Source organism: Manacus vitellinus, unplaced genomic scaffold (genome assembly GCF_001715985.3).
Source record: "Manacus vitellinus isolate BGI_N305 unplaced genomic scaffold, ASM171598v3 scaffold_0_pilon, whole genome shotgun sequence".
In the NCBI taxonomy this organism is placed as follows: Eukaryota; Metazoa; Chordata; class Aves; order Passeriformes; family Pipridae; genus Manacus; species Manacus vitellinus.
Window position 1 is genome coordinate 24678577 of NW_021938789.1, and position 27633 is coordinate 24706209.

Genomic DNA, 27633 nt, shown 5'->3' on the forward strand with positions numbered 1-27633 from the left:
AGATATCAAAGTACTCAACCACAATTGATATGTACACATTTGACACCCAAGAGAGTAAAAAGACAAAATCATTGAACTCATGTTATGACTACAGGAAATTAAAAACATACTGCCACAGTACCAGAGTTGCAGGTCAGTACTGATTTCCCTAGTAATTCCAGACTCAAATTTACAACATCTGCTTGGCTGCAGCATCTCTTTCAGAAAGACATCTGCTATTCACTCAGGGGACAAAGGGCTTTCCAGTGATCTTCAGTATCTTTCAAAAAGGGCTTTTCAATGAGTAATTAATTACAAGCAGCATTTAATTCAGTAAATACATGCTGATTCTCGGGAAACTAAATTAGACTGCCAACTCTCTTGAAAAGACCTGGAAATCATTTCAAGTAGAAACATCATCTGAAGACTTTTCTGTCTCCTGGCAGATAGAAATTGGCACCAGGTGTCCTGACTGGCACAAGCACCAAAAACAAACCCAACACGAAGTCCTTAAAACTCTGCCAGATTTTGAAACACCATCTGCCATTTAATCAGCTGTGATTCCCTCCCCCTGCCATATGAGCAGACACACATATCAACATCCTTGGACAATTTCAACTTCTTATACAAGTGTAGTCTGCAGTGATACATAGAGACAGCTCACACCAAAAGGTTATCTACAATGAACCTTCCAGAAAAGAAAGATTCTGCATGATTCTTCTATTTGTTTTTTTAAAGCCACAACACATGAATTCATTCATTACTTAGCTCACTGTGGCTAAACAGCAAAAACTACATCCAGTTTCATTTCCATGCTTTTTTTTTTAATACCATTTAAACCTCATTAAGTTTCACTGGAAACAGAGTAACAGATACCACAGACTGCATATTATAAGACATGGGTAGCCTGAAGACAGTAAGTAGACAAAACTCAAGACACCTTTTTCCACCTCCTTTAAAACTGGAGTCAGTGATAGTTTCAGAACTATCCCCTGCAAATCTGTTCTTCCAAGAAAAGAACCAATATACTAATATAACGTATAAACCTAATTTGAGTTGCACCACAGAAAATATAAAAATGCATTCAGAAAACTCACCAGGACCCAAACAAGATAGGCTTTGGTGTACACTTCTTCCAGGAGAACCTACGGTGTTCAGGAAGGAGAAAAAAAAAATTACACTTCAAGAGAGTAAAGAAAATACAGGATGCCTTCTCATTAAGCCAAACATGTATTTTCCATTACAATTATCATATTTCATTTAAGTCAGGTAGCACTGTTTTACTTTACTTATTCATAGAGGACTACAGATAATAAGGAACTATCATCTATACTGGCATCAAAGCAACTTTTTTCCACCTATATGCTTATAAAGCAGTAATAAATTAACAGCATTCTCAAATGTGCTGCCAATCAAGTTAGATACAAATGAAAACACCGAAAAAGTTAGTCCACCCTACCTGTATTGGAGTTATGTGAAAATTGACCTAAGAACCTCGTTATTTTTAAGGATACTAAATGAAAGCAATCTTTCAGACTGCTAGGTATAAGTGCAAAAGTCATGTGCAGAGTTCATAAAAGGTCTTTTAACACCATCTTTCTTCAGAATTTACAAATAGTATGTGATCCTATAACAGGTGTTTCAACAGGAAAAAGCTACTTTGTACTGCTACCATACTTGTTTCCCTCACCTCAGCTTTGCAAATGGAACTTCGCTCCCAAGGCGAAAATTTTGTCTTACAAAGCCTTCCTGAAGATTCTTACCTATTCTTCTGATTCACTCTGGCAGAAATTACTAATGGCAATTCAAAGTTAAAGATACAACAAATGGTTGATACAGAAACATACAAGTAGAGTAAATATCCTCAACAGAGCTGACCACTATGCTCTCACAAGAATCTTGCTTAATTTAAACCCAAACTTAGACTAGATTTTTCTATCTTGTGTCTTTCGAGCATACAATCTTACAAGCAGATGACAGAACATCACTTAACAGACACTATCCTGTATTTTTGGTCATTATGGGATGCAAGTTTCAAGCAGACAGTAGACAATGAATGTCCCTTAAACAAATACATAAGGAACATTTTGCAGACTCAGTCTCCAATACTATGAACTGAAAGGAAAATGAGGAGACTATCTCAATTACTCTGAAGTCAGAGCATAGCTGCTCTTTCTGAATACAGAGGGATTCAAGAAAAAGTGAGAAACTGACTTCACCCAACAGCTGATTACCTCTAATCTCACTGACTTTCCTTCCTGGGGGCAGTGGCCCAGCTGATTTTGGTGTGCACTGGTTCAGCGAAGCAGATTTGGTCTTGGCTCCTAGAAGTAAAAGTTGAGATGAACTTTAAAGTAGAACTATGTCACCAATTAAAGACATATCTAATATTACACATTTACAGTTAAGTACAAGATGCACAAATCTACTCAAACACATGAAGATACACCTTCTAGAACATTTAACCTATATTTAAACTTAGCTCTGCTATACCAGAACTCATATTGGAATAAAAAGATGGTTTTAATAAAGCTTCTAAGCAGGAGAAAACATTAGTAATAATTTCACTTCAGCACTAAGATCGAATCACTTAAGTCTCAAAACAGCAGCTAATACAACACAGCTAAGGAAATACTGGTTGAAAGAGACCTCCAGAGGCCAGCTATCCAGACTCCCACTCAGAGCAGGCTCACCACCAAGACAAAAATCTGCTGACCACGCTTTTGTCCAGCTGAGCTATACAAACCTCCAGGAAGGGAGGCTTTATGGCATGACTGGGCAAGGATGCATCTCCCACTCTAAAATTTGTGAGCATTTTCCACTGTCACATCATCTGGTGCTACTGAGAGGAGTTTGGCACCATGACCCTTACAGCTGTCCTTTTCAAGCCATTGACTACACAAGCTCAACTCCCTCAACCTCTCCTCAGCAGACAGAGACCTCAACCATCTTCCTAAGTCTCCAGCTGACCTTTCCAGTTTCAAAACAACCCTTCTGAACTGGGAAGGCCCCAAAACTCAGTACAGTGGTCCAGATAACACTGAACTGAAGGGGGAATACCAGCTTCTTTTGACCACACTGCTCCTGCAGGTGCTGAAGGCAGGCTTCCAGCACCCAGGTTGCTGATGATGTTAAGTTATGCATAGCTGTGCTGCATGTTTTGTACCCCCACAGAAAGCATCGGCTTGTCAGACAGACATATGATTTGTGTTTGTTTCAAAGTGATTTATGATTTGTGCTAAATTCTGTTTTTTCTCACTGTTTACTATTTTAAAGCATGTCACTACAGTATGACATTTGGCAGGCATCTCTTACTTATTCTCAGTTATGTCAGATACCAGCTTAAGTCTAAAGCAGGAGTACAGTATTTAATTAGGTTTATCCAATTACAATAACCAGTTCATCACAAAGATGGTCAGAAGCAAGCTGATTATAGCTAGGATTTAGGAAAGAGACAGAGCAAGCTTGTTTATCTGCTCCCATTATGTCTTTAATTTTGTCTAGAGAATGAGTTGTCAACTGGTGTTTGTGGCTTGAGTGGAAGAAGCACTGTTGGCTGATCAAGAGTTCCTGGTTTGAACAGGAATTGGAACCAGAACAATGTTTAATACAAAGCCAAGGAGTACATTTAATGTTTTCTTTAGCACAAGATGATAAAGCACAGTCATCTTATCTCCATCAAAAATTAAAGCTTCCAATTCAGCCAATAAGAGGAATATTAAGAAAAAGCAGCATGAAAAGCTGAGCTGTTTCTGAGACTCTTCCCCTGGAAAGATGGGATAATGCCACTTATCTACGAAAGAAGATACTTCATCTAATAATACCTTATTCAAAAAAATATCCCCATCCCTCAAGGCCCTTTCTATGCCCAATGGGGTGAAGATAATGCAAAGCCTGCATGAGGACAAGAACAATTTCAGGACAAATTCAGGGTAGGTCTACCCTGCACATTACCAGCAGCCACAGAATCTGAGCCTGAACTTTCTGAAAGAAAAGAACTCTTATTAAAATAATGTAAATCCCATGTGATGACACCTGCCACGTAGCAAGGTGCATCTAGTCCCTGTACCATGCAAACCTCTGCTGTACCACAGTGCAGACCTCCTCTTCATTTCCCTGAAATACCTCCATCAATTATGACAATTTAAAGAACATTTTAACCTTCCCATGAAGTCTTACAACACTTGAAGCATCACTGATGTGATTTTACTTCCTCGCACTGTTTTCCGAGACCACCGTTACTGAACACTGCTTCAGGAGGCAGACGCCTGCCAGTAACGTACTGTAACGGCAGGAACTGCGCTTTCACTCCGTCTACCAACAAACCCAGGTACCTTTCGGAGTTGACTTCAACAAGTGCAATCTAGGTCTTGACAGTGCTTTCAAAGGGACAGGTCCTGAAGTGCCATTCTGGCAGGCTGGTTTTGAAGGCCATTCTCCATTCTTGATGACTGTGGCACTTGCAGCTGCAATACAGAATGACAAAGAATTTGCTCTAAGCATAAATGGTTTGATGAAGCCAAGCCTGTCTTACCAGAGGCTGAAGGACCTTGAAAGAAATTTGGGTTTGTTGCCACAATGGAAATTTTTCCTTGAAAAACAAAAACCTGAAATTTCGGGAAAGCATTGTTCCACTTTTCTAGAAAAAAACCTGAAAGTACTTCTAAAGTAAGTACACATTGTTTTGGGTACTAAAAAAATTATGTATACTGACACAGAGAATAAGAAGCTAACATGGCATTTACCAGAGACAAGCAAAAACTAAGTCACTCTGGAATAGTTGGTCATACTGTTGCTCTTTTCTCTAGTCATTAAGGAAAAAAAAAAAAGGAGGGGAAAAGTTTCTGGCATGTATTATCAGGTTTGCATCAGATTAGTATTTTAATGAGGCTGGCTATTTTTAAAGGTTTGTCTAATACTGTTCATCAAAAGATGGAACATATAGTCTTGAGATTATTTTAGTCTCTTTAAATGTACTAGCGTAAAGCATAAGTTAACTGCTTCAAAAAGATGGGTTTTGGCCACTAAATACATTTTCAACCACAGAAAGAGGGGTAGAACTTCTTTCCCCTATAAAAACATATGCAACTGAAGCCACCTTCTTTTTAAAAGACAAAGAAAGTTGGAGCTCCTCGAAAGGCACAAAAGCTAAATATTGCAAAAGGATCTGTACACGAGGAACAATTTGCATAACACATCAGTAACACAGTTATTCTGTGGGAATCTGACCCTGATCAACATCAGATTAAGACCAACTTGTTTTGGTAAAACATGAGGCCTGACAGTCCTTAACTTTTTCTGTAAATTGCTAAATTAAGGATTTTTGCTCAGAGTTCACTGCAGGAAGGTAACAACTGCCTACAAACTGGTGTGCTACTTGTAAATCAGAAGCACACCATGGAAGTAACGCTCTGGGTAAGCAAGCAGCCTTCTGCAGCAGGACTAGTTAGGGCACTGTTTTGCCCTATTAAAAGCTCCAGAGTCAGCTAACCAGGCTGCATGTAGGTAGGAAAACAAAAGGCAGAGTTGCAAAGTTTGATCACTATATGATTCAAAGCTGTTTATTCACAGATTAGGAGCAGCTACTGCAATCCTGATTAAAGATGGACATATATGAAATGGTCTCACCCCAGTTAAGATATAAAGAGTTTAAAAACTCAAGTCATTAAAAGAATTTTAGTGAAGTATTGACTGTTCAGAAATGCAAGCTCAACTGCTAGGATCAGCTTTTTAACTTCTGAAACACAATTTCTTTTATTTGTAATTATTCTAATGCAATTAAAATTTGGATTCTTGTTCTTAACCTCAGAGTTTAACTATTTCAGTACATTCAAATTATAGTATTTTCAGCTCTCCACTAAAACTGAGATTTCTCTACTGTTAAAAAAAATTCTATTTTTCAATGCTCAAACTGACAGACTGCATGAAAAATATGCTTTTATTAACAATAGCATTTCACACCTCATGATTTCTAAACTTCTCAAATAGGAAGTCATTTTAGAGAAAAAAATCATAAAGTTCAAGTGCTCATTAGACAAAAAAACCCCTAATGCTGCCACAGGGAATTACCAGTCTAAAGACATCCTATAACAAAGGGCTGAGCTGACACAGCAAGAGAAACACTTCTGTAATTTTTTTCTCTGTTAATACAAGGTAAACTCCTTAAGCAAAACAAACCAGGTGACTTTGCTGAATTAATATTGTTGACAGGACCACAAGTTTGTCATAAATTTCATGACATTCACAGTGTAAGCCTCCCATTTTTATCTTTGTGTCCCCCACCAAGCTAATAAAAACATTTTAGGTTTACAAATACAATTTTTTTCCTGACATTAATGCATAGTAGATTAAATGAAAGAATGAAAAACAAGAACAGCACTGTACTTAGTATTAGAGTACTAAGTAAACTCCATAATTTTTTCCAATTTGATTTAAGGTCATAAAAATTTCACTAACATATGAATTCTATTTAATCTAAAGTCCTTACACTCACAAAACCTTACTATCAGACATAAATCCCAACTAAAGAAAAATAATCTCACAGCAAATCAGCAAATCAAAATATTGCATATATTTACCAACCTCCACAAAACAAAATGCATGCTTTAAAATAGAAATAAAAAGGAATACAACCTACTTCTTTTCCCAGTAAACGTGGCTAACAAAGGAACAATACAAAAGCTGTAAGACCCCACTACCAGCAGTGTCAGTAAGGTAATATCATAGTGGCTTCCTGAGTCAGTCGGTGGTGTTAGTGTAGAATTGATAAAAATAATAGGAGAAAAATTAGTTTCTGTGCAACTGCGGAGTCCTCCTGGTATAGTCATTTAAAAAGATCAAAGCAAGCTTAAAGTCTAGGAAGCTGCAGCCATGTTCAACCTCTCATACTGCTCTTGCTTGGTCTTCGTGAATCGGAGTGGAAAAAATTGTAAGCTTGAAGGCAGTGGACAAAACAGATTACAGCAGCTAGCAAATCAGGCTAAATAAGGAGTCATCTGTTTGGACGCTTAATCTGAATACACTCCTTTGTTATAAAGCGATGACCCCATCCTTTGTTACATGAGGGAGCAAAACGAAGAGAGGACAAAGCTGCTTAGCAATTCCAGCTACAGTCCTAAACCTGAACAGCAAAAGTCAACATGGCTGTCACAGTATCAGAACCGATCCGACTACAGAGCGATATGCACATGCATATTTTATCACACATACTCTTATACCTTTAAGGAATATATTTGGTCTCAGTTTTTTAATGAAGGCACTACGGGGGGGGGGAACCAAGGAGAAAATTTATTAAAGTATGTATGCATATGCGCATACATAAACTACAGACGTGATAAATCACGGTTCTCTTTTTCAGTCCATTGAAGACTGATTTAGCAGACATCTGGCACAAAGAAAGGTCTTTGCCCAGTCTTCAAGATATAACAGATGACATGACAGTAACAGAATATTTGAATGTACTCATTTGAATACATACAGCTGGAAATACTAATACTACTGACATATTTTTGCCACAAATTCCTACAACTGCTGTATAGCTACAAATCACAGCTAGTTCTATTATTCTTCTCCCTGTTTTTAATCAAGATGTATTTGGTTAGGTCATACACCAATGGCTGCAGTTACCTTAGAGATTACAGAAGTCTACCTATGCAAAGTTTTACCTTCTAAAACGAATTTCACTTACCAGGTTTTGATTTCATCTACACGTTTTGTATTAAAACTCCGAAAGCATATATAATCCAGTTCAAAACAACATTTAGTATCAAAAAACCTGCGATGTGTTTTTCCAAATGTTATGACAGGTAAACCATTCTGTTCAGAATTACCTCTTATTACACTACATGTAAACACTAGGAAACTCTTGCTCAAGAAGACACACTGGTTTTGTAATCTTTCAGGACAGAAGAGGAGCTGTACCAAAACCTCTACTCATCAAACCACAACCCAAGGCTCAAAGCTTCGTCAGACATCATGTCTCAAAAAGGAAAGCTCTCAGTTAATAGGTAAAAAAGTAAGTCCTAGAACTAATTCTAGGAATTAACACAGGCCTTTGTCAGACAGGACTCCCTTCCAAGGCAATTTTTTCCAACAAGCAGCTGATATTGGCTATCAGTTAAAATCCACAACCCTCACAGATACTTACTGCTGAAAAGACTTCGCTCACTCTGAGTGCTGCTGACTGAGGAGAGGCTAGGTGTTCTCTCAAGCACTGATCTTTTGACAGGCACTTTGAATTTGGTGAGGGATTTACCAGAGGAGGTTGGGGAATTTTTCACTGAGGCATGCTTCTCTCCTGGCAAAGATCCTATACCTGTCAATTAGGGGGGAAGAAGGAGGGAGAAAGAAGAACAAAAGGAGTTGGAAAGAAGCTTAAACAATTGCTTCTTTTACACATATGCCTACAAATAAAAATATTTACACAGTAAAAATCCATATAAAAAGGCTTAATCTACCTCATATTGACATGGTAAAAAATGCTGTAAATGCAGAAAAACAGTTCCAAGGATTTAAAGCATCATATTTTCCTAAGAACCAAGTCAAGAGCTTTACACATTGACCTTCCAGACAGACATCTGCACACCAAAGAATGTCTTTCTTACATTGTCCTATCTCTGTGTGTTATGGTTTGCTGTACAGGCGATCCCATAAAAATATAAAAAACCTCCACTTCACAGACAATCAAAGAAAGGATTCTTTTGTTTCTTCTTGCCCTCAAAACAAAGATTCCCATCCCCATTCCACTCTAAAAGATCATATCCTTTCAAGAACACAGACAGCATGAGAGTACTCACATAATATACTTAAAACTGACTAGTTCTGCAGAACTAATTAAACAGCACTCCCACAACCAAGTTCTTAATGGCCAGCTGGTGCAGACACATTCTTATACTAATTCCGGTTTTCACTTGAGCTTGTTGAATACAAATGCCCAACAGCTAAGTTAATCAAACAGGAAAAGTATCTATACAGGAGAAAGGTGTGCCATCTTCAGGACAGGAGCTTACTCTTGCACTACTAACAAAGCAAATACACTTTCCACAAGAAAATTTGAGTTTAGTCAAATTAAGCTTTTAGTTTATTTCTGAAAAGTGCACACCCAGATTAAAACTTCAATGGCCCAAAGGAAGTTATGTATACACAGACTTGTCCTGGCAGCTCTGAGTTGACACTTGTCAGCTCTGACAACAAAATCTTTATAGAGGCCTCTGAATATGGAGGTTTTCATTTTTGTATAAAAACAGACAAGGAAGACAGGTCTATATAGTTTTTAAATATTTTGTTACCTATTATGATGAAATATATCTAAAATAGCTTAATTTCTGATGTCACCGCCATTTTCAAGTCTGACAGACAGTTTATCTTACTTGAAAAAGAGACAATTACAGTGTTTCAGATTTTGCTTTGAACAATCACATTTCTACACAAAGGGAATACCTTTCCCTTTATTCTTGTCACTATAAACCACATTTCAATTTTGCTTAAGATAAAATACTGCTGAACTATGACAGAATTAGCTAGTAATTCCACTTTATTCAACATCGGTTTTACTACAGGAACTCCACCCTTTAATACTAATGACCAAGAAACCTTCAATTTGCACCAAGACACGAAAGCATGACACTAAGGGGACTGCATTACATTTTAGGCGAGAACACACCCAATGTTTGCCTTTCAACAGTAGGTGGTGTGACAGGATTAGATAACCTGTCTCAAAACATCCTGCATCAAGTATGCAACAACAGGAACAGCACTGGTAAAGAAAGGTATGGCCAAGCTATTTTCTTCAGTTCAGATCAATTCAGTAACAAAAGAGAAACCCCACATACAACGTATACTAAACCTTCATTGGCATATTATGTAATACTGGTTACAGAGTATAACGCACAAGCTTCAACGAGTCATTAAACATGCTTTGTGTCAGATCTCTCTTTGGAGGTGCACTTTTACTACTTGTGTAACTTTACTATACAGAACTGTGATTCTGTGTATGGCTTTACTGTAGCCTGCTATCAAACCTCTGAGACAAATTATCAGCCGTATTTCAGGACCTTTTGTAAGTTACTGCAAGGGATGCTTGAATATACACAACTCACTAAAGAGCATACAAGCTTTGCTGTGCTATGAGAACACCACAAACCACAAGCTCACACTTACTGAAAACACCCTTAAAACACAGTACTCCAGAAAATATATCTGAAATAATTTGTGTTTGACAAAAAAAATATAAAATATTTGTGACATCTGAACTTCATACAACAGATTAATAACTTTATAAAACTTTCCACGTTGTTTTTTAAAACCTTGTTTCATTATTCTGGTATGTTGATCAATTAATAAGTAATTCAGACCACTCAGAAGTTCCTTTTCTAAACAGCTTCTCAGCAAAACAAGGTGCAAACCCCCCAAAAAACTCAAACCAAACAAAAAAAAAACTATCCCCCCCAAAACCAAACAAAACCCACAAAACCCCTCAAACAAACCAAAACCAAAAAGCAAACAAGAAAAAAAAGGCCGCTGTACAAACACTGCCTGTTGATGTTGTATGACTTAGTAAGTTAAATTTCTACATTTCAAAAGGTAGCTAGAGGAACAAATGCAGTTTATCAGGTGCATCTTATTCAAGATGAAGGCAGCATGTTTGATTACTACTGTGTTGGACTTGTTCATCCAGTTCTAAACATACAGGAACAAAATCCTGTTTCCTTCACACGGATTTTCACTCAAGAAGGGTCAAAGCACATATGTAAAAATGCTCAGTCTTGTCTCGTACTGCATGTTCCCTACACATGATTTGCAGCCAGCCAAACTTCTCTGCAAAAGCTGGAGTATGACAGTGCTCTGAACCAGCTGTGAACCCAAACCCATTCAGTGAGCACAGCAAGCTCTGGGACGTTGTTTCAGAAGCAGGTCAAACAGATGACATTTGCTCTTTCCTTAGTTCTTCTGCTGCTTGATATTTTCCTGTAAGGCTTCTATTAAAGTAATTACTCAAACACTCAAATACATTTTTCAAAAGCCCTGCTCAAGGGACAATTTCTTTCAGGTCATGACACAAGATCATTAAGCAACTACTCTAGGTGTTACTTCAACTAATAGTTTTACAAAGTACTTTTATAAAATAAATACTTTTCTTCCCTAAGAAAGGAGCTACACAGAACTACATGCAAAGGTTTTAAAGACAGAAGCAGGAAGATACGGCATATAAACAAAAGTGCTGGAAACAAGCACAGAAGCAGGATATTTAGTGAACCATTATTACAAAGACAACAAGCAATAGCAAAGTAACAGGCTTTCATCAGTTATTTAATCTAGTCACTGAAGCGGGATACTAGAAATACCACATTCCTCTACAATGAACTAATGAGTTGGCAATTCTTCAGAAAAAAAGTCTCCATGCAACGACCATGTTACTTGAAGTGTGTTAAAGTATCTCCTGTATTGGAATGGAAATAAGCAAAGAACAAAGCTCATTCTTCAAGAAGCTCTGCAGATAGCTTTAATATCCTTAGTAAAATAATAATCCTCTCATATGAATCCCTCATAGGTCGTTAGAAAAAGTTAAAGCTAAGGCTTCCTTTAAATAGCACTGGAGTCTAAAACACTCAAATTGAGAGAATGTTGACACTGGGTAGATTGTAAAGTCAAAACACATGCACAAATTCTGAAATTTCATGTCCACCATTTCAAACCACATCAACACATTTCATATCTAGAGCTGAGCACTGAGCAACTGGCATTCATAGAGCCACATAACACCTAGAAATGAACGGTTGGAAGCCTTTCCCAAACATAAACTTTGGGCAGACGAAGTGCAAAAGGAGTTTTTTTGAAAGATGCTTTTTGTTGTTGCTGTTTTTGTTTAACCCTAAAGCTAACACTAACAGTTGGTTTGGTCTTACATTGCCTTATGTCTTGAAAATGCTGAATTTTGGATTTTTGCCTTATGCTTTTCAGATTTTTTTCTGAGAATGTAAAATACAAAGGGTTCCGTCTTAAAAGTGCTAAACTTCTTAGCTTACAAAAAATAATTTTAAGCATGATGAAAAAGCCCAGTTTAAGCCTATGGTAAAGTCTTTAAAAGCCATGGGGAGTAAACCTTCAAGAAAACATGCTGGTTTTTGGCATTTATTGAAAAGAGTAAGTAAATAATGGAAAGACAAACTGGACTTTGATATTGTTTCCAGCAGACTATTCTAATGTAGTGGTAAGAGTGCTTATGGTTGCCATTTTAAACATGTAAAGCAGGAGCAATACTAACAGTTTTCTGATGGCTGCAAGCTTCCGAGTTTGCCTGATCAGCCATCCAGCAATATCAACTATACTATATATTATGCTATACACATATCGGTGTTCCTTCAGGGAACAAAGAGCGGTTACAGTATATATCATAATTCTAAAGGTAATGTCTTTCTAATCATCTCTCCCTTTTAAAGTCTCAAATTACTACCAAAATGGCAGGACACAGTTAGGTTATGTTGCCAGTAATGGTCAACTGTTCAACCTAAACGTGGAAAAAAACAGGGAATGTCAAGTTACTGCTGGGTCTTCAAATATTTACAAGAGAGATTTACTTGTTTAGAGGATAACAGCTGGTCAGAGAACAGGCAAGACTCCATTCTCCATCTGATGGAGACTTCCACAGCATTCTCTCCATTCCTCTACAATCTTAGACAGGTATCAAGAACCAGCAGCAAGCTAGTGCCAAAACCTTAACTAGGGTGCCAGCAGCCATGCAGGTAGGTATTCCTGTGTTCTTCCTCTTGCAGCTCAATATTCTTGGACTAAAACTGGAAAACTGATCATCAGTTTTCAGCATTATATTAGCAGTTACCAACAACCAAAACAATCCTTTTTGTTCCTTAAAATGCTCCTATCATCAGAAGAGTGATTGGGTCATTTTCAGCTAAGGGAAGAGAGAGAAGACTAGTTACTCATGTATGCCTACCATTCAACTTCACTTTTCCCCCTTCCTATCTGCTCCAGTTTTGAAATGGGGCAGACTTCCTCACAGTTAAACCCTTCCACAATCAGAGAGACTCCTCCCTTTCCCATCTTCCCGCAGGCTCAACCCGTTGCATGTGACCTCTCTAGCACCTAGAAACATCTCTTCCCTGGCCTCAGGTATGAGCTCACACCTGATCTCTCACCTCCAGGGCCATCTGCCCATAATGCTGCCTGCTGGATTTAGTCAGGTTAAGGCTTTTCCTTTTGTAGACTGAACTAGAGCAAGCCCCATGAGAGATCATGTCTGCACAGTCATGCTGCCACCTCCTATGACCCCAGGCAGAGGCAGTCTCTGGACAGCAGGTAGCTTTACACCACCTTCCCAGGCCAGCTGCACAGTGGTGGCAAAGCTTGCTTGCTCTAGCTTTGCCAGGAGACTGTTGTAAGCTGTTCACATCCTGACTTAAACAAACCAACCCCAACCACTAGCTTTAACACAGCTATTGGAAAGTTCTGTCTGTTTAGGAATACTGGGCATAAGAAGTTGAATCAACATACTACAAGGGAAGCTGAGGCAAAAGAAGACTACCAACCCCATCCAATTATGCTTTTCATTATTGTCCAGCTCTTCAAGCCACAAACCCCTTCATGTGAGGCTCTGAAATTTGTTTGATGAATTGCAGCTTTAATACTCATGTCCATGGGCAGGATGAGTAGTCATTCTAGGAGAAGGACAACTCTAACCCCAAACCCAGGCAGATGGAGCTCGCTTAGCCCTGTAAGGCCATCCATCTGAGAGAAGGACACTCTAAACAAACCTACATCCTGAGGACCTCGCTGTCAGCGTCCAAGCTTGCTCGGCCCTGACAGATGAACCTTAGGATTAAAGGGTGGGTCCAGTTCCACACATACTGCGTCTCACCTAAAAAATCCATTGCGCAGGCTCAAAGGCCTTACCCACATTTGCAAAGCCCTGTAGTGACGGGCGAGGGTCAAAACGGCAGGTGAAAGGTGCTCTGGAAGCCGCAGACCCAACCCTGCATGCAGGTAGTTCAGGACATTGGTCCTCAGAGACTGACCGGAGATGACAGTCTCTTTCGGCAGCATCCTGAATGACCAAGCAGCCTTTTCAAGGACAGCACTGCTTGCTCCACTTGGAGCAAGGGGCCTAGAAAAGGTTTCTCCCTTAACCTAAACCTGCTGTTTCATACAGGAGGTGAAAACTGGCAAGGCAGCTGGGGGCCTTGCACTCCATGCTAAATTTCACAAATTTGTGACACGCTGTTGGGAACTAGGCGAGCTACCATCAGACCTTCATGATGCAGTCATCATCACCTTGTATAAGAAGAAAGGTATTAAATCAGACTGCTCAAATTACCGTGGTATTACTCTGCTCTCTATTGCTGGCAAAATCCTGGCAAGAATACTTTTGAACAGACTAATATCCCTTATAGCAGAAGGAATTCTACCTGAAAGCCAATGTGGTTTCAGAGCCAACAGGAGCACCACAGACCTGGTATTTGTTCTCAGACAACTGCAAGAGAAGTGTAGGGAACAGAACAAAGGTCTCTATGTAACCTTTGTTGACCTCACCAAGGCTTTTGATACTATGAGCAGAAAAGGTCTATGGCAGATTTTGGAATGCTTAGGATGTCCCCCCAAGTTCCTTGAAATGATCATCTCACTCCATGAGGATCAGCATGGCCAAGTCAGATATGGCAATGCACTTTCTGAGCCCTTTCTGATAACCAATGGTGTGAAACAAGGCTGTGTTCTCGCACCAACCCTATTCACAATCTTTTTCAGCATGATGCTCCAAAGAGCCACGGGAAACCTCGATGATCAGGACAGTATCTACATTCGATACCGTACTGATGGAAGCCTTTTCAACCTAAGGCGACTGAAGGCCCACACTAAAACCTTAAATCATCTTGTCTGGGAGCTGCTTTATGCTGATGACGCTGCCCTTGTTGCCCACACAGAAGCAGCTCTGCAGCGTTTAACATCCTGCTTTGCAGACGCTGTGGAGCTCTTTGGGCTGGAAGTCAGCTTAAAGAAGACAGAAGTTCTCTATCAACCTGCACCTCAGGAAGTCTTCCATCATCCCCATATCATCATTGGCAAATTAGAGCTCAAATCAGTCCAGCAGTTTAATTACCTAGGAGCCTCATCTCCTCAGATGGTAAAATTGACAGAGAGATAGGCAACAGGTTAATCAAGGCACATAGTGCTGTTGGAAAACTCCACAGAAGAGTGTGGCAAAATAAACACTTGAAGAAAAGTACAAAGATCAGTGTTTACAGAGCCATTGTGCTGTCTACTCTGTTATATGGATCTGAATCATGGGTCATTTACCGCCACCACCTGCATCTCCTAGAACGCTTCCATCAACGCTGCCTCCGTACAATCCTAAACATCCACTGGTCAGATTATGTGACCAATACATCTGTTCTAGAACAAGCAGCAGTCACAAGTATTGAGGCCACGTTGCTGAGAACACAGCTGCGTTGGGCAGGGCATGTCTCAAGGATGAAGGACCACCGCCTCCCTAAGATCCTGCTTTATGGTGAACTTGCCACTGGCTGCTGCAAGAGAGGAGCCCCGAAGAGAAGATACAAGGACTCCCTGAAACAACATCTCAGCCTTGACCATATTGATCACCATAACTGGTCTACTCTGGCCTCCAATCAGGAGGCCTGGAGACACACCATCTATAACGCTGCTGATGCCTTTGAGAAAGCACGCAGGATCACCCTTGAGGAGAAAAGACAATGCAGAAAGAATCGTATCTTGCAGAATATACCACCTAAGGAGTCTTTCTGCTGTGGCTTTTGCAACCGTCTATCTTGTACTGGCCTTTTTAGCCACCAGTGCGCTTGTAACAAACGTGGGTAGAGTCCTTCCCAGATCTTCATTCGTGAAGCCTAGCCATGATGATGATGATGATGTTATCCACAACTCTTTGAAGTTTTCTGTCACAGGAGTTCCTTGGATGAAAGAGGAACCTCACTGTACCAAAACAAATACAAGTTTCTTCTGGAAGATAATTATTCCTATTTCTCTCCTCCTTTACCTCTACCCTGAGAGAATTCAGAACTAAACAGTACAGGTGAAGAGCTACTTAAGACACACCAGCATGTCCTTGCAAGTAAATGACTAGGTACCAAGAAATTCCCCTGCAGGGAAATTACTGCACACCTCCCTCCTAAAGGAGAATATTCTTATAGATACATCCACATTTCTGATAGCGTCGATATGTTGACTGTTAGTCTCTGTAAGTACAATCATGCTTCTTGCTACAGGTGCAACACATTAAAACTTCAATGGGGCTAGTCACAGAATTGCCTGTAAAAAGTCTGGGAACATGGGTGAAAACTTTAATTCCCTAAGTATGATCAGTGATGGCACCATAAACAAAGTTGACAGGATGAAATGCTACCTTCTGGAAGCTGGAAGCCAGTAGAATATATTAAATGCCATGAATTTTGGAATATAAATAATTTAAGTTAATCCTCAAACATTTCCAACTGCCCCTCTTCTTCTCCGCCCCACTAAAACTCAGAGAACCACATCCAAATTATCCAGAGGTAAATCATCCAATTTGCTTTGAAATCATTCATTGCAACAGATTCCATATTGTCAGATACATTATTTCACTTTTACTCATTTCTCACAGTCAATTTGACTTACAAAGCTAAATAGGAAGTATTTTATTCCAAAGGGGCATTTTTATGATGAACCCTATGTATGGCTTACAAAACCACAAGCAGCATCTATCTCCTTGTTAATGAAAAGTAATAAAAGAAACTAGGTGCCAAAGTTATATTGAGTTTTTCTGCTAGTGCATGTAGTCAAATTGACAAGCTGAATTCAGATGACATCACTTTATGTTTTCTTTCAGGCTTCAAATTGTGAATTGACCATTCTGTAGCTGAATGACCAACATCTGGGGCAGGGGCTTAGAGGTCAGTATTTGGCACAAGGATATATATTGCTCCAGGCAGCTTCCAGCAAACCATTCCTGTTGAGGACAGCCAGGAAGTGAAGGCAAAATGGACTGGAAACGTTACCAGCAAGTCTGACTCAAGCAATCAGAAAAATGCTTCTAGGCCCTCACAACTAATGCTGTTTTCTGAATTCTCACAAACTCATCAACTGGACAAAAGTCCTTTTAGATACACTGTGTAAGTTTTCCCCCAGTTTATACTACAAATTAAAAGAGAACTGGTTATGAGATACAGCTATACAGTGGAGTTGCTTGGGTGAACACGACAGAAGAGGGATGTTGTGTCATACTATTAACTACAGACATTATGCTCCACGGAGACCTATGTATCAGTTTTCTCCTTCCCACACCTCTGAATGGGAATATGTGAGTTTTAAGTTCACTTTTAACACAGGCTTTAATTAGTGTAATGAATTAAAAAAAAATGAATGCATTAAAGAAAGAGAAAGAGGGATGAAGTAATTTGGACTAAGAAGGACAAATAATGATCTTGGATAAGTTAGTGTATGAAGAACCTGCTTTTAGGATCCATAAAAGAAGTTGGTTGCCCTGCAAAAGAAAAGCATAAAAAGACTGGCTGAAACTAAATTTTACACCTTATTTGCAGACCCTGGTGCATTCCAGATTTCTTTATGAGAAAGTATATGGAGACCCTTACAGTCTGTTCCAGGATTTTGAGGCAAGTCCTGACTGTTTCAGTCCAGAGAACCTGGAAGTTATGTTTCCCTTTTAAAATATTTTGTTTCCTCTTGGCAGCATGTCAATCCAACTTCAAAGAGTCACATGGTATCTAGATAGCAGGAATGATACAAGCTGAAAAATTATTTGCAGTAACTATATTTGGGTTAGCTCCTTGTTCAATATCAGAACAAAGACTCAAGGATTGTGGGAATGCTTCCTGGAACTACATTGTAATGGTTCTGCTTCACAAGTGTTGTGAAAGGCTATACCAGAAAGTCCTGAATTACCAACTTTATACATGTTTCCAGCTGTATGAAAACTGATTGAAACCATTTGGTTTCAATTTTCCATGTGAAAAGCTTTTCTTTGTGCAATAAACAGCAATAACAGTCATTAACAACTGAGTCTTAATCTGTCACTGCTTGTTCTGGTTTTAACTTTGGAAGTTTCTCTCAATTACACATTTAAGTGTAAAATCAAGCCAAAAGTCAACTACAAGAATTTAGCAATTATGAACAACAAAATCATTTCAGAGTATCACTAAACCTACTGTGGTCTAATGCAATGTAAAAATATGTTCTATAGCATAGGGGAAATAATTTTTCCCACACTTTAAACAGTTATGGAACACAGGAAAAGTCCTTCAGTATGATCAACTTTTTATATGGAGAATGTCTCACTTGTCCAGAATCTTCTTTAAGGAAACACAGAATTCATACTCTCAAGCTTCTCTCTACCCAAGCTTTCATTACTCTGGTTAAATGCTATGAAAATACTAGCAAGAGAAAGAGGTAGTACCACTGGATTAAATTAATGAAAATGATAAGTAAAGCACAGGGCCATAACTCTGCTAAAGGGATATGAGTGACTTAGATCAGAGACAAAAGAGTATCCAAAATGCAAAAAAATCTGCCAGATGGCAAAAGACATTTTTGTTACAAAGATGATTTACATGGTTTCCATTGATTTCTGGAAGCCTTTAACATCAAGTAAGGAATATTATTGATGCTTTCACATTCCCAAAGAGTTTAAATTATAAATAAGGTTTGACAGAGCTGTCGTAGCTAAGACATCAAAAGCAACGTGAAATTTCTTGGAGTGAAAAAAAATTTAAAGTAATGGTATCATTTTAAGGCAGAAGTTTTTAAGGATGGAGTTACAGTATATCAAAAATCTTACTTGCAGGTAAAATTCCTTTCTTTTACATACATATAGGTAGGTGTTGTCAGCAATAGGAGGAAAAAAGGCAGAGGTGAGCATATACGCTTTTAGATGTACAGAAAATAATTTATATTTCTATTTTATGCTGCTCAAACACAAATCAAACAATTTGCTCAAACAGTGGCTCAAACACAGTGCTTCTGTTCAACTGCATGGATGGTAACATCCGTTTGCTGGGGCAAGCTGACAGTAGAAGATCTTGGAGTGATGTTCCATGGGACCACCAAAGCTCCTTCGCTTCTCCAGCCCCCTTCCACTCCTCCCTTCAAGTGAGGCAAAGACACGACTTCCCAAATGATAATACCTCAACTATTATCAGGCCACTACTCCTCCACAGTGGTTGTGGCTACATGCAACTAGGTGGCTTTCTGGGAACAAAAACAATAGTCGCTTTCATTTCGAGACTGGTTCAAAGTCCTCAATCAGAGTTCCAGAATTACACACACAATCCAGTAAAAACCAGGTAACTCAAAATGTCTTACTCTGCATCTTGAAATCTAATGAGCATTTTCACTGACAGAAAACAAACATAAACAAAAGACATACTGCCTGCCATCCAGTACTACAAAAATCCACTTGCACTACCATGGAAAAGTTAGCTGTAGAGAATTAGATTTTTGTTTTAGAATGACTATGTCATCCTCTCTTATGGAGTAACAGAGACAAATAGTTCCAGAAATCATTTTAATAGCTTGCAACTATGACCTGATTTCCAGATTTGCCACAGAAATGAAGTTTTGCCATTTCACAAATCACTTCAGCACATGAAATCAAGATGGGCTTGCCTTTCAGACAACCAATTTCTAATTCATCAAAAACTCCAAGTCCTGGGTAAGATACCACCAATATCAGTGAACAGTCCTCAGCAGCCATTTTGAAATAAACTGGTTATTTCTAGCTTAACATGTTCTGCAAATAACCACACAAAAATAAAACGTTTGAGTTATGAGTTCTGCTCTCCTTCTGCTGTCTCCTGTTCAAGAGAAAAACTGGGAAAATTCCTTAGAATTCATGCTTTCTATTGGCTAGTTACCACTCAAAACTTAAGTTTTACAAGGAGAAAAAAAAAATTACCGAAATTTCAACTCCTGACAAGTTTCAAGGATCTTATAAATGGTGTTTTATACACGGCACTTCTTCTTTTCTTTCTTGGTTGTAGGGGAGTTCCCTGCTTCCCACTCAAAACAGCCATGTGTGACACAATCCGCTGCTCAAAAGCTCTTGATTACTCTGAGAATAATACATACACTAGTACATTTTGGACGGATGCACTGCTTCTCTCCCTCTGTACACACATGATGACAGAGCTATACTATCATTTCTCTTGTTCAGAGTATTTAAGGGACTCACTATACCACCTTCTACTGCTGCCCAATGATCTAAATACAGATAGTAACTGGATAAGAATTAGCTCTATATACGTTAGTATCTCAGGAAGAAACAAATCTGTTAAGATTTGCACATTTTTAAGACTCAATGTGACAAATGCCTGAACAACCTAGTCTGAACTCAGTGCTGACCCAGTTACAGGCAGGTGGGCTGGACTAGGTGACCTTCATAAATCCTTTCCATTCTGGATTTAGCTAGTCTGTCTGTAGCCTGATGAAATCCCAACAGCAAACAACTGTGCAGTTACTGAATGATTTATCTGGATGGGCTGAAGTTTAGCACCAGAATGTTCAAATGACTCAACTGGAAACAAAATAGTTATTCCTGCCAGGAATGCTTTAGCTTAAACAGACAATTGGGTTTGGTTTATAAACTGCCACTTGGTCACAGTAAGTGTATGTACAGTTTTACTTCAAAACCATTATAAACAGACAAGGTAAGCAGCAGTAGACGTGGTTTTACTTGAAAGGTGTGGTCATATAATACTGCAGGGCTTTTGTAGCAGGACACTCCCAGAATCCCACCATGTGCCCGAGAACATTGTCCAAACACTTCTTGAACTCAGACAGGCTTGGTGCTGTGACCACTACCCTGGGGAGTATGTTCCAGTGCTCAACCACCCTCTGGAGGAAGAAACTTTTCCTGATATCCAACCTAAACCTCCCCAAGTCAGCTCCAGCTATTTCCTCGAATCCTATCAGTGGTTATGAGAGTGAAGAGATCAGTACCTGCCCCTCTGCTGCACCTTCAGAGGATGTTAAAGACCTCAAGGAGGCCTCCTCTCAGTTTTCTCTTCTCCAGGCTGAACAAACCTAACGGTCTCAGCCCCTCCTCAAAAGGCTTTCCCTCCAGACCCTTCCTCATCCTCGTGGTCTTCTCTGAACACCGTCTAATGGCTTAATGTCTATTTTATACTGTGGTGCCCAGGATGCGAGGTGAGGCCACCCCAGTGCAGAGAAGAGCGGGACAATCCCCTCCCTCGACCGGCTGGTGATGCTTTGCCTGATGCCCCCCCCAGGACACGGTTGGCCCTCCTGGCTGCCAGGGCGCTGTTGACTCATATTCAACTTGCCATCGACTGGGACCCCCAGGTCACTTCCCGCAGCTGCTCTCCAACCTCTCGTACCCCAGTCTATACACAGGAGCAGGGTTGCCTGGAAGAGGAGGAGGGATGCAGTAGGAGCGGTGCAGCAGGAGGAGGAGCAGCAGGAGGAAGAGGGGTAGAGGAGGAGGATCAGGAAGAGGAGGAGAAGGAAAAAGAGGAAGTTCGCTAGTCCACCGCTCGCTGTATGCGCAAGCCCCCGCGAGCATCGCCCTCCAGCATCCCACAGGTGACCGGGGCAGGGGAGCTTGCCACAAATATCTTGCGGGGGGGGGGGGGTGTGGCCCAGGATTTTTCTAGGGGTAGGGTATCTTTGGATCTTGCAGTACTCCAAAGCTGAGGCTCGAATGCCCCTTCGGAAGATAGTGGAGAGTCCCCGGGAGGTGTTTTTTTTCGGGGGGGCTGCCGGCATAGCCCCGGCGGTGGGCGGAGGGATGCAGGTTCCGTCACCGCGGTGAGGGTTGGTCTTCCTGGGTCAGGCACCGCCGCCTCCACTGTCAGCCCACTACCGGCGGCAGGTGGGACACACACACTCACACGCACTCACACATCGGGTTTTGGGACCCACAAGGAGAGCCGGGTTGGGCAGGAACCCCGGGACCCCCAGAGTGGGGAGAGCGGAGAAGGGCGCTACCAGAGCTGGGAGACCCCCGACAGCCTGGAGGTGGGGGGAGCACGGAGAAGGGGGAGCCCGGAGAGAGGTGACTCCCAGGATTTCCGGGACTCCCAGCAGCCTGCAGTGGGGAGGGACTCCAGAGACGGGGCCCCCCAGGGAGCCCAGCATACCGAAGCAGAGTCTCAAGGGAGAAGGGAGCCCTAAAGCCCCCAGAATCCCTAAGTGGGACCCCACAGAGGAGAGACCCCCGATATTCAAGAGACCACCAGCAGCCTAGACAGGGCAGGGACCCCGAAGCGCCGGCACCCCCAATACACACGGAACCCCCAGCAGCCCAGACAAAGGAAACCCCCAGAACTCCAAAGTTGAGACCAGAGAGGGGGAACTCCTAGGAGGGCTTTTCGGGGCTGAATCCTGGCATTTTGGAGGTCTTTAGGGACACAAGATAGCTGTTGACTTCTATATATGAACTTGGGCAAGAGGACCCCCCAATTCAACGCACTCACACATCGTTTTCTCCCCCAAAACAGGATTTCTCATTCCCAAACCTTGACCAGATGGAGGAGGAAGCTGGGAGGAAAAGGAAGATGCTACAGGACACCCAGGTAGGTGAGGAGGAAGTCATTCCACCTTTCCCCCTCTGTTCTTCATCTTCCAGCCAAGCATCACCCCCAGCTGCAGGACAACCCTGCCGCTGATGCCGTCCGTCCTGCTGGGGACGGATTTGGGGGGCACCAAGGGAAATCCCCTTCCTCTTCTTTCTTCCTTCCCTCTCCTTGTTCCATTTCTTTCCTTCTTCCTTTTTCTCGTTTCCTTCCTCTCCAGGCAACGAACTGAGGGCAGAGACCATGGAGGACAAATCTGCCTGGCAGAACCTTGGGGAAGAGGCTGTTTTGAATGGCTCCACTGTGCAGGAAGCCAATGGGGAGGAAAAGCCACAAACATTCCCCACAGGAAGCAGCTCCAAACCTAGCACACAGGGCTCTGAGGAGGAAAGACCCACCTTTTGCCAGGAAGGCGGCCGGAGCTTCAGCCAGAGCTCTGACCTGGTGGTCCACCAGCGGCTTCATGAAGTGGAGAAGCCCTACAAGTGCTTGGAATGCGGGAAGAGCTTCAGGCAGAGTTTCCACCTGATTCGCCACCAGAGCATCCACACCGGGGAAGGGCCCTATAAGTGTCGTGAATGTGGGAAGAGCTTCAGTGATGGCTTCACCTTTGCCGCCCACCACCGGGTGCACACAGGGGAACGGCCTTACAAGTGCTTTGAATGTGCGAAGAGCTTCAGCCAGAGCTCCAACCTCATCACCCACCAGCGCCTGCACACTGGGGAACGACCCTACAAGTGTCCCGACTGTGGGAAGAGCTTCGTCCGCAGTGCTGACCTTGTAATCCATCATCGTATCCACACTGGGGAGAAGCCCTACGAGTGTCCCAAGTGTGGGAAGAGGTTTCGGAGCAGCTCAATTGCCAACAGGCATCAGAGGACACACACAGAGGAGAGGCCCTATGAGTGTCCTGAGTGTGGGAAGAGGTTTCGGAACAGTTCTCATCTCATCAGGCATCAATGGGCACACACGGGGGAGAGGCCCTACAAGTGTCCCCAGTGTGGGAAGAGCTTCAACCAGAGCTTTACCTTGATCAGACACCAACAGACTCATCGAAAAGGGAAGCCCTATAAGTGCCCTAACTTCAGGACTTTGTCCACTGCTCCAACTTCATCACCCATCAGAGAACCAACCTTGGATTATCCACAGTGACCCAGGTTGGGTAGAGATCTGGTGACCCCCAATCCAGGTTATCCATGTTGGGCAGTGTATTGGGTTTGCGTGGACAGGTCTTGGGCTCAGGGGGCTACAGGGGTGACTTCTGTGAGAAGCTGCCAGAAGCTTCCCCCATGTCTGTCTGATTTGCATCTGTACAATGTTTATAAAGAAGCAATGAACCATGTTTAAAAATTCCCTTGCAAGGGATGGAGAAGTTAACCTGTTATAGTTTAACACATCAAATTCTACTTTGTAGCACAAAACCAGTGCATAAGCAAAATAAAGGGCAAGATGTGCTAGGAATAGTGGGCTAGAACAGGGGGCTGTGGAAAGGGCATGGAGAAAAAAAACCAAACATTTCTTCTCATGTGCAGCATTAAAGTTCCAGTCTCATCAGATTATAGCGCAAGTTTGAAATGTTAGGGTGATGCTTTATGCTTGTAATTTAAGTAGCCTTTTTCCAATAGGAAAAACCTGGAAAATATTCTACGGACTACTGTAATTTCAACATACAATAAATGAGTTATGGAGGGACATATTTAGCTTAGAAAAACCCAGGGGAGTAAAGGTTTTCATTTTCAACAGCACGTGACTTCTGCTTCTTCTGAAAGTGCATCTGATTTTGTTATTTTTTTTTTTCATGAAGTGAAGAAGTTAGTTCTATAACCCAGCTATACTTATATTTATTTCTAGTGACCATGTCATGAATCTAATCTGGATTAATAACCTAAAGGAAAAATATACATCTAGATCTATATCCATCTCAGTTCTTCTAAGGCTATAATTACAGACAGGAAAGCTCTATGTTGGTATTTAGAGAGGTGATGAGTTTTCCAAGAAATGGGTAGCTAACAGTTTGGTACCTAGTTCACTGAGCAAGTGCCTCACATTAGCAAGGCTCAAATCAGAGAATGGACTATATTCACTTTTTTTGAGGGACTCATCCCATAAAGGACTACAAATACAGATTTTATCACACTTCACCACCTGTATATAATTAAGAAGGGTATTTTGGACTGGTTTAAAATCTTAGATTGAGTGAGTTAAAAAAAAAGAACAGGTTTTACTGGGTATAAATGGGTGTGTACACTTTCCACATTACAGTGCATTGTAGTGTAGCCATTTATAGCCAGGCTACCTTTGCAGCTAGTTACACTGCCACACTTGCTTAAAAAAAGCCAACCAAACAAGCACATAACCTACAAGAGGACTTCTGAATCTCTACAGTTACAGAACATAGTTCCCAGTCATGAAATTTGAGCAGAAGCCTACAGACTAGATGTGAGATTCCTCCCTGCCCTTGGTATTAATCAGTTTGAGATTAATTAGCAGCTGAAGCAGTAGTCTCTCCTTCAATTACGCTCTCTCTTTTCTAGAAACTATAGAGTTGTATTAAAATTAGGTTGAACAAAGTATATTATGACCTGAAATAAGGGCTCATTCCCACTGGAACAGAATACAGTTGCTTATTGTACGAGCTTTGTACCTGAGTTCTGTATTTTCTCCTCTTCTCTTTAAAATAATTTTAGTTGTAATTTAGCAAAGTACTATTATATAACCAAACTATAAATATTTAAGTATAGATTCTTCTTGTAGCACCACACCCTCCTAAACTCATTCCTTACAAGATGAGATTTTACAGTTATGAGGCGTAACCTGCCTTTTTTTTTGACCCTGTACCCTGCAATTTACAATTTAAACAGAACTGTGTTTAGCACCAAAAATGCAACTCTGTACCATCCTAAAAGTTCTGTCAGAAAGTACATTAAATATGATACCACTTAACCACTTTCTTAAATGAAGGTAATATTCCAGTGAAAAATTCTCTTACCGGAGCTTGCTGACAAAAGAGCTTCCTTGTGAGAAGGTGTTTTAACAGTGCTGGTAGTTTTATTTTTACATCCTCTATTCAAGGTCAACACAGATGGCACCATTTTAGCCTTGGGAGTGGATACACTTTGTAGTGCGATTGGGTCTTTCTTTGGTATGTTTTTCCCTTGAGTTGTCCCATCTTTCACAGAAGGCATCTGTTTTAAGAATAAAAAGAAAAACCAAAAAACCAGTAACAATACATCCCACTCACCACCACTGCGAGAAACTGAAGATCTCCCTTTGCAGCATCTGTAATGAAATACTGACCACCCAGGCATGGGATATGCTTAGTTAGTCTCCATCACATTGTGCACATCAGCAGTTAAGCACCTCAAGGATCATCTCCTAAATGGCCTTCAGCAACACAAACCTATTAGTTTGAAGCTAATCACTCGTAATGACAAACACACTAAAAAGAGGTTACAGAGGTGATTTTACATCAGAATTTCTTCCTCTTCCTCCCCAAACTCTAATTAAGCAATTCCATTACATGACTACACCTAATCTCAAGATCTTTACCAACAAGCTATACATATTTAACACCCTGAGAAGTTAGTTGTCCTGTACTACCTGAAACGTCACAACCATTACAGCAGCCTTTTGATCTAGGTCATATGTCACAACACAGAAACAGGTTAAAATTTTTCAGGTTGAGGTTCCATAGATAAAAATAAATTCAAGAGTGGACATGGGACAGGTTTAAAATAACTGGTTTATATGTATGAAACATCTACATTTCATACAGAATTCTTGCTACAGCTTATACACTCACTAATTCATGACCACTCTTGATGTACAGTCAAACCTATAAAGGCAAACTCATAAGACTGTACAGCTCTTTATATGCTTTTCTGTGACTCAAGTCAATATGCAGCAATTTGGTCATCCTGCTGCACTTTCAACTTTTGATTCCAATCCTCATCTTCATTTTCAGATGTTAATCTATAGTTTTCAGAAGACCACTTACTAAGTTTAGTCCAGCTGATTTGTCTACTGTATATCATTTATAGAAAGTGCTCTATTGTTTTTCCAGGCACAAGCAGAACAATTAATATCACAAAGGTTTCCATATTGACAATGGGGTAAATGAAAAGCATTCTCTTCAATACTCAGCACCAAAAATAAGGACTGAAGCAGAATCCAAGCTCTTAAAGACTTTAGAACTAAAACAGACCATTCTTGCTTTCATGCTTATTTAGGTTTTCAAGTTAGATTATTTACTCTAATAAATAGTATTAATTTCTGGTGTAATGTTTCAAAAATGGATAGCTGCTTCTGTTTTACCTAAGAGCTTCCTCCATATACTGAGCTTTACTGGAATTTTTCTGGCAAATCACTAAAACCTGTCAAAAATTCAGACTACACCAGTTTTACCATTAATAGCTGCTGCCTCCATTTCACCGATTTAACAAAAGCTGTTGAACCCAAAAATCAGCAACAGGAGAGAAACTCTGTGTCCCTACCATACATCCTGAGATCCTGGGCAACCCAACCCCAATGCTCTGCCCCTTCTTTCCCACTGTTCCTTTTATTTTATCCTTCTTTCAAGAGTATTTGAAAGCAGCACGTTTCTCCTGACAGGCAGCTGACTCATCCAGAAGTATTTCCCAGCCAACCAGCACATGCATACCTCCCGGCCAGGAAGTTTACACCTTCCAGCTGGCTGACTGCCCAAAACCAGGTATATGCCCTCTGCATGAGAAATATTTCCTGGCTACTCTTAACTATTCTAACGAGTCCTGGTTCTACTTCAAACAAACAAACTCTCAAATTATTCAAAGGAGACAGTGAAATAAGATGTTTCACCAACTCATTGGTCTTTGGGTTTTGTGTGACTTAATGTTACTGTTAATATATGCACAACATTTACATAAGTAATTTTAAAAAGTGTAATTTAGTTCTAAAGCACATTTGGAAGGAAAAGAAAATACTGAAAACAGCAATTTATCTCTAATGTCTATTTAAACTTACAGCACCACTAGAATTATCTTGAAAAATGTGTACATTAAAAGCTATATTTAGAAAACCTCACCAAATTAAGCTGTGAAATTTTACA

At 40.6% G+C, this 27633-nt stretch overlaps 1 protein-coding gene across 5 annotated transcripts in view; it reads right to left on the bottom strand.

Annotated features, from left to right (window-relative positions):
- MTUS1 (microtubule associated scaffold protein 1) overlaps positions 1-27633 on the bottom strand; it is a 128773-nt gene that overhangs the window by 64323 nt on the left and 36817 nt on the right. For 3 of the 5 annotated variants that reach the window (XM_018069550.2, XM_018069552.2, XM_018069556.2), the window contains 5 exons: positions 25537-25732; positions 8126-8293; positions 4314-4445; positions 2214-2303; positions 1077-1124 (listed from right to left, as the gene is read on the bottom strand). In XM_018069550.2, the coding sequence (XP_017925039.2) occupies positions 1077-1124; positions 2214-2303; positions 4314-4445; positions 8126-8293; positions 25537-25732 (634 nt within the window). Of the gene's footprint in view, positions 1-1076; positions 1125-2213; positions 2304-4313; positions 4446-6616; positions 6822-8125; positions 8294-25536; positions 25733-27633 lie in introns of those variants that run through there. The other 2 variants (XM_018069558.2, XM_018069573.2) reach the window with 2 other exon arrangements.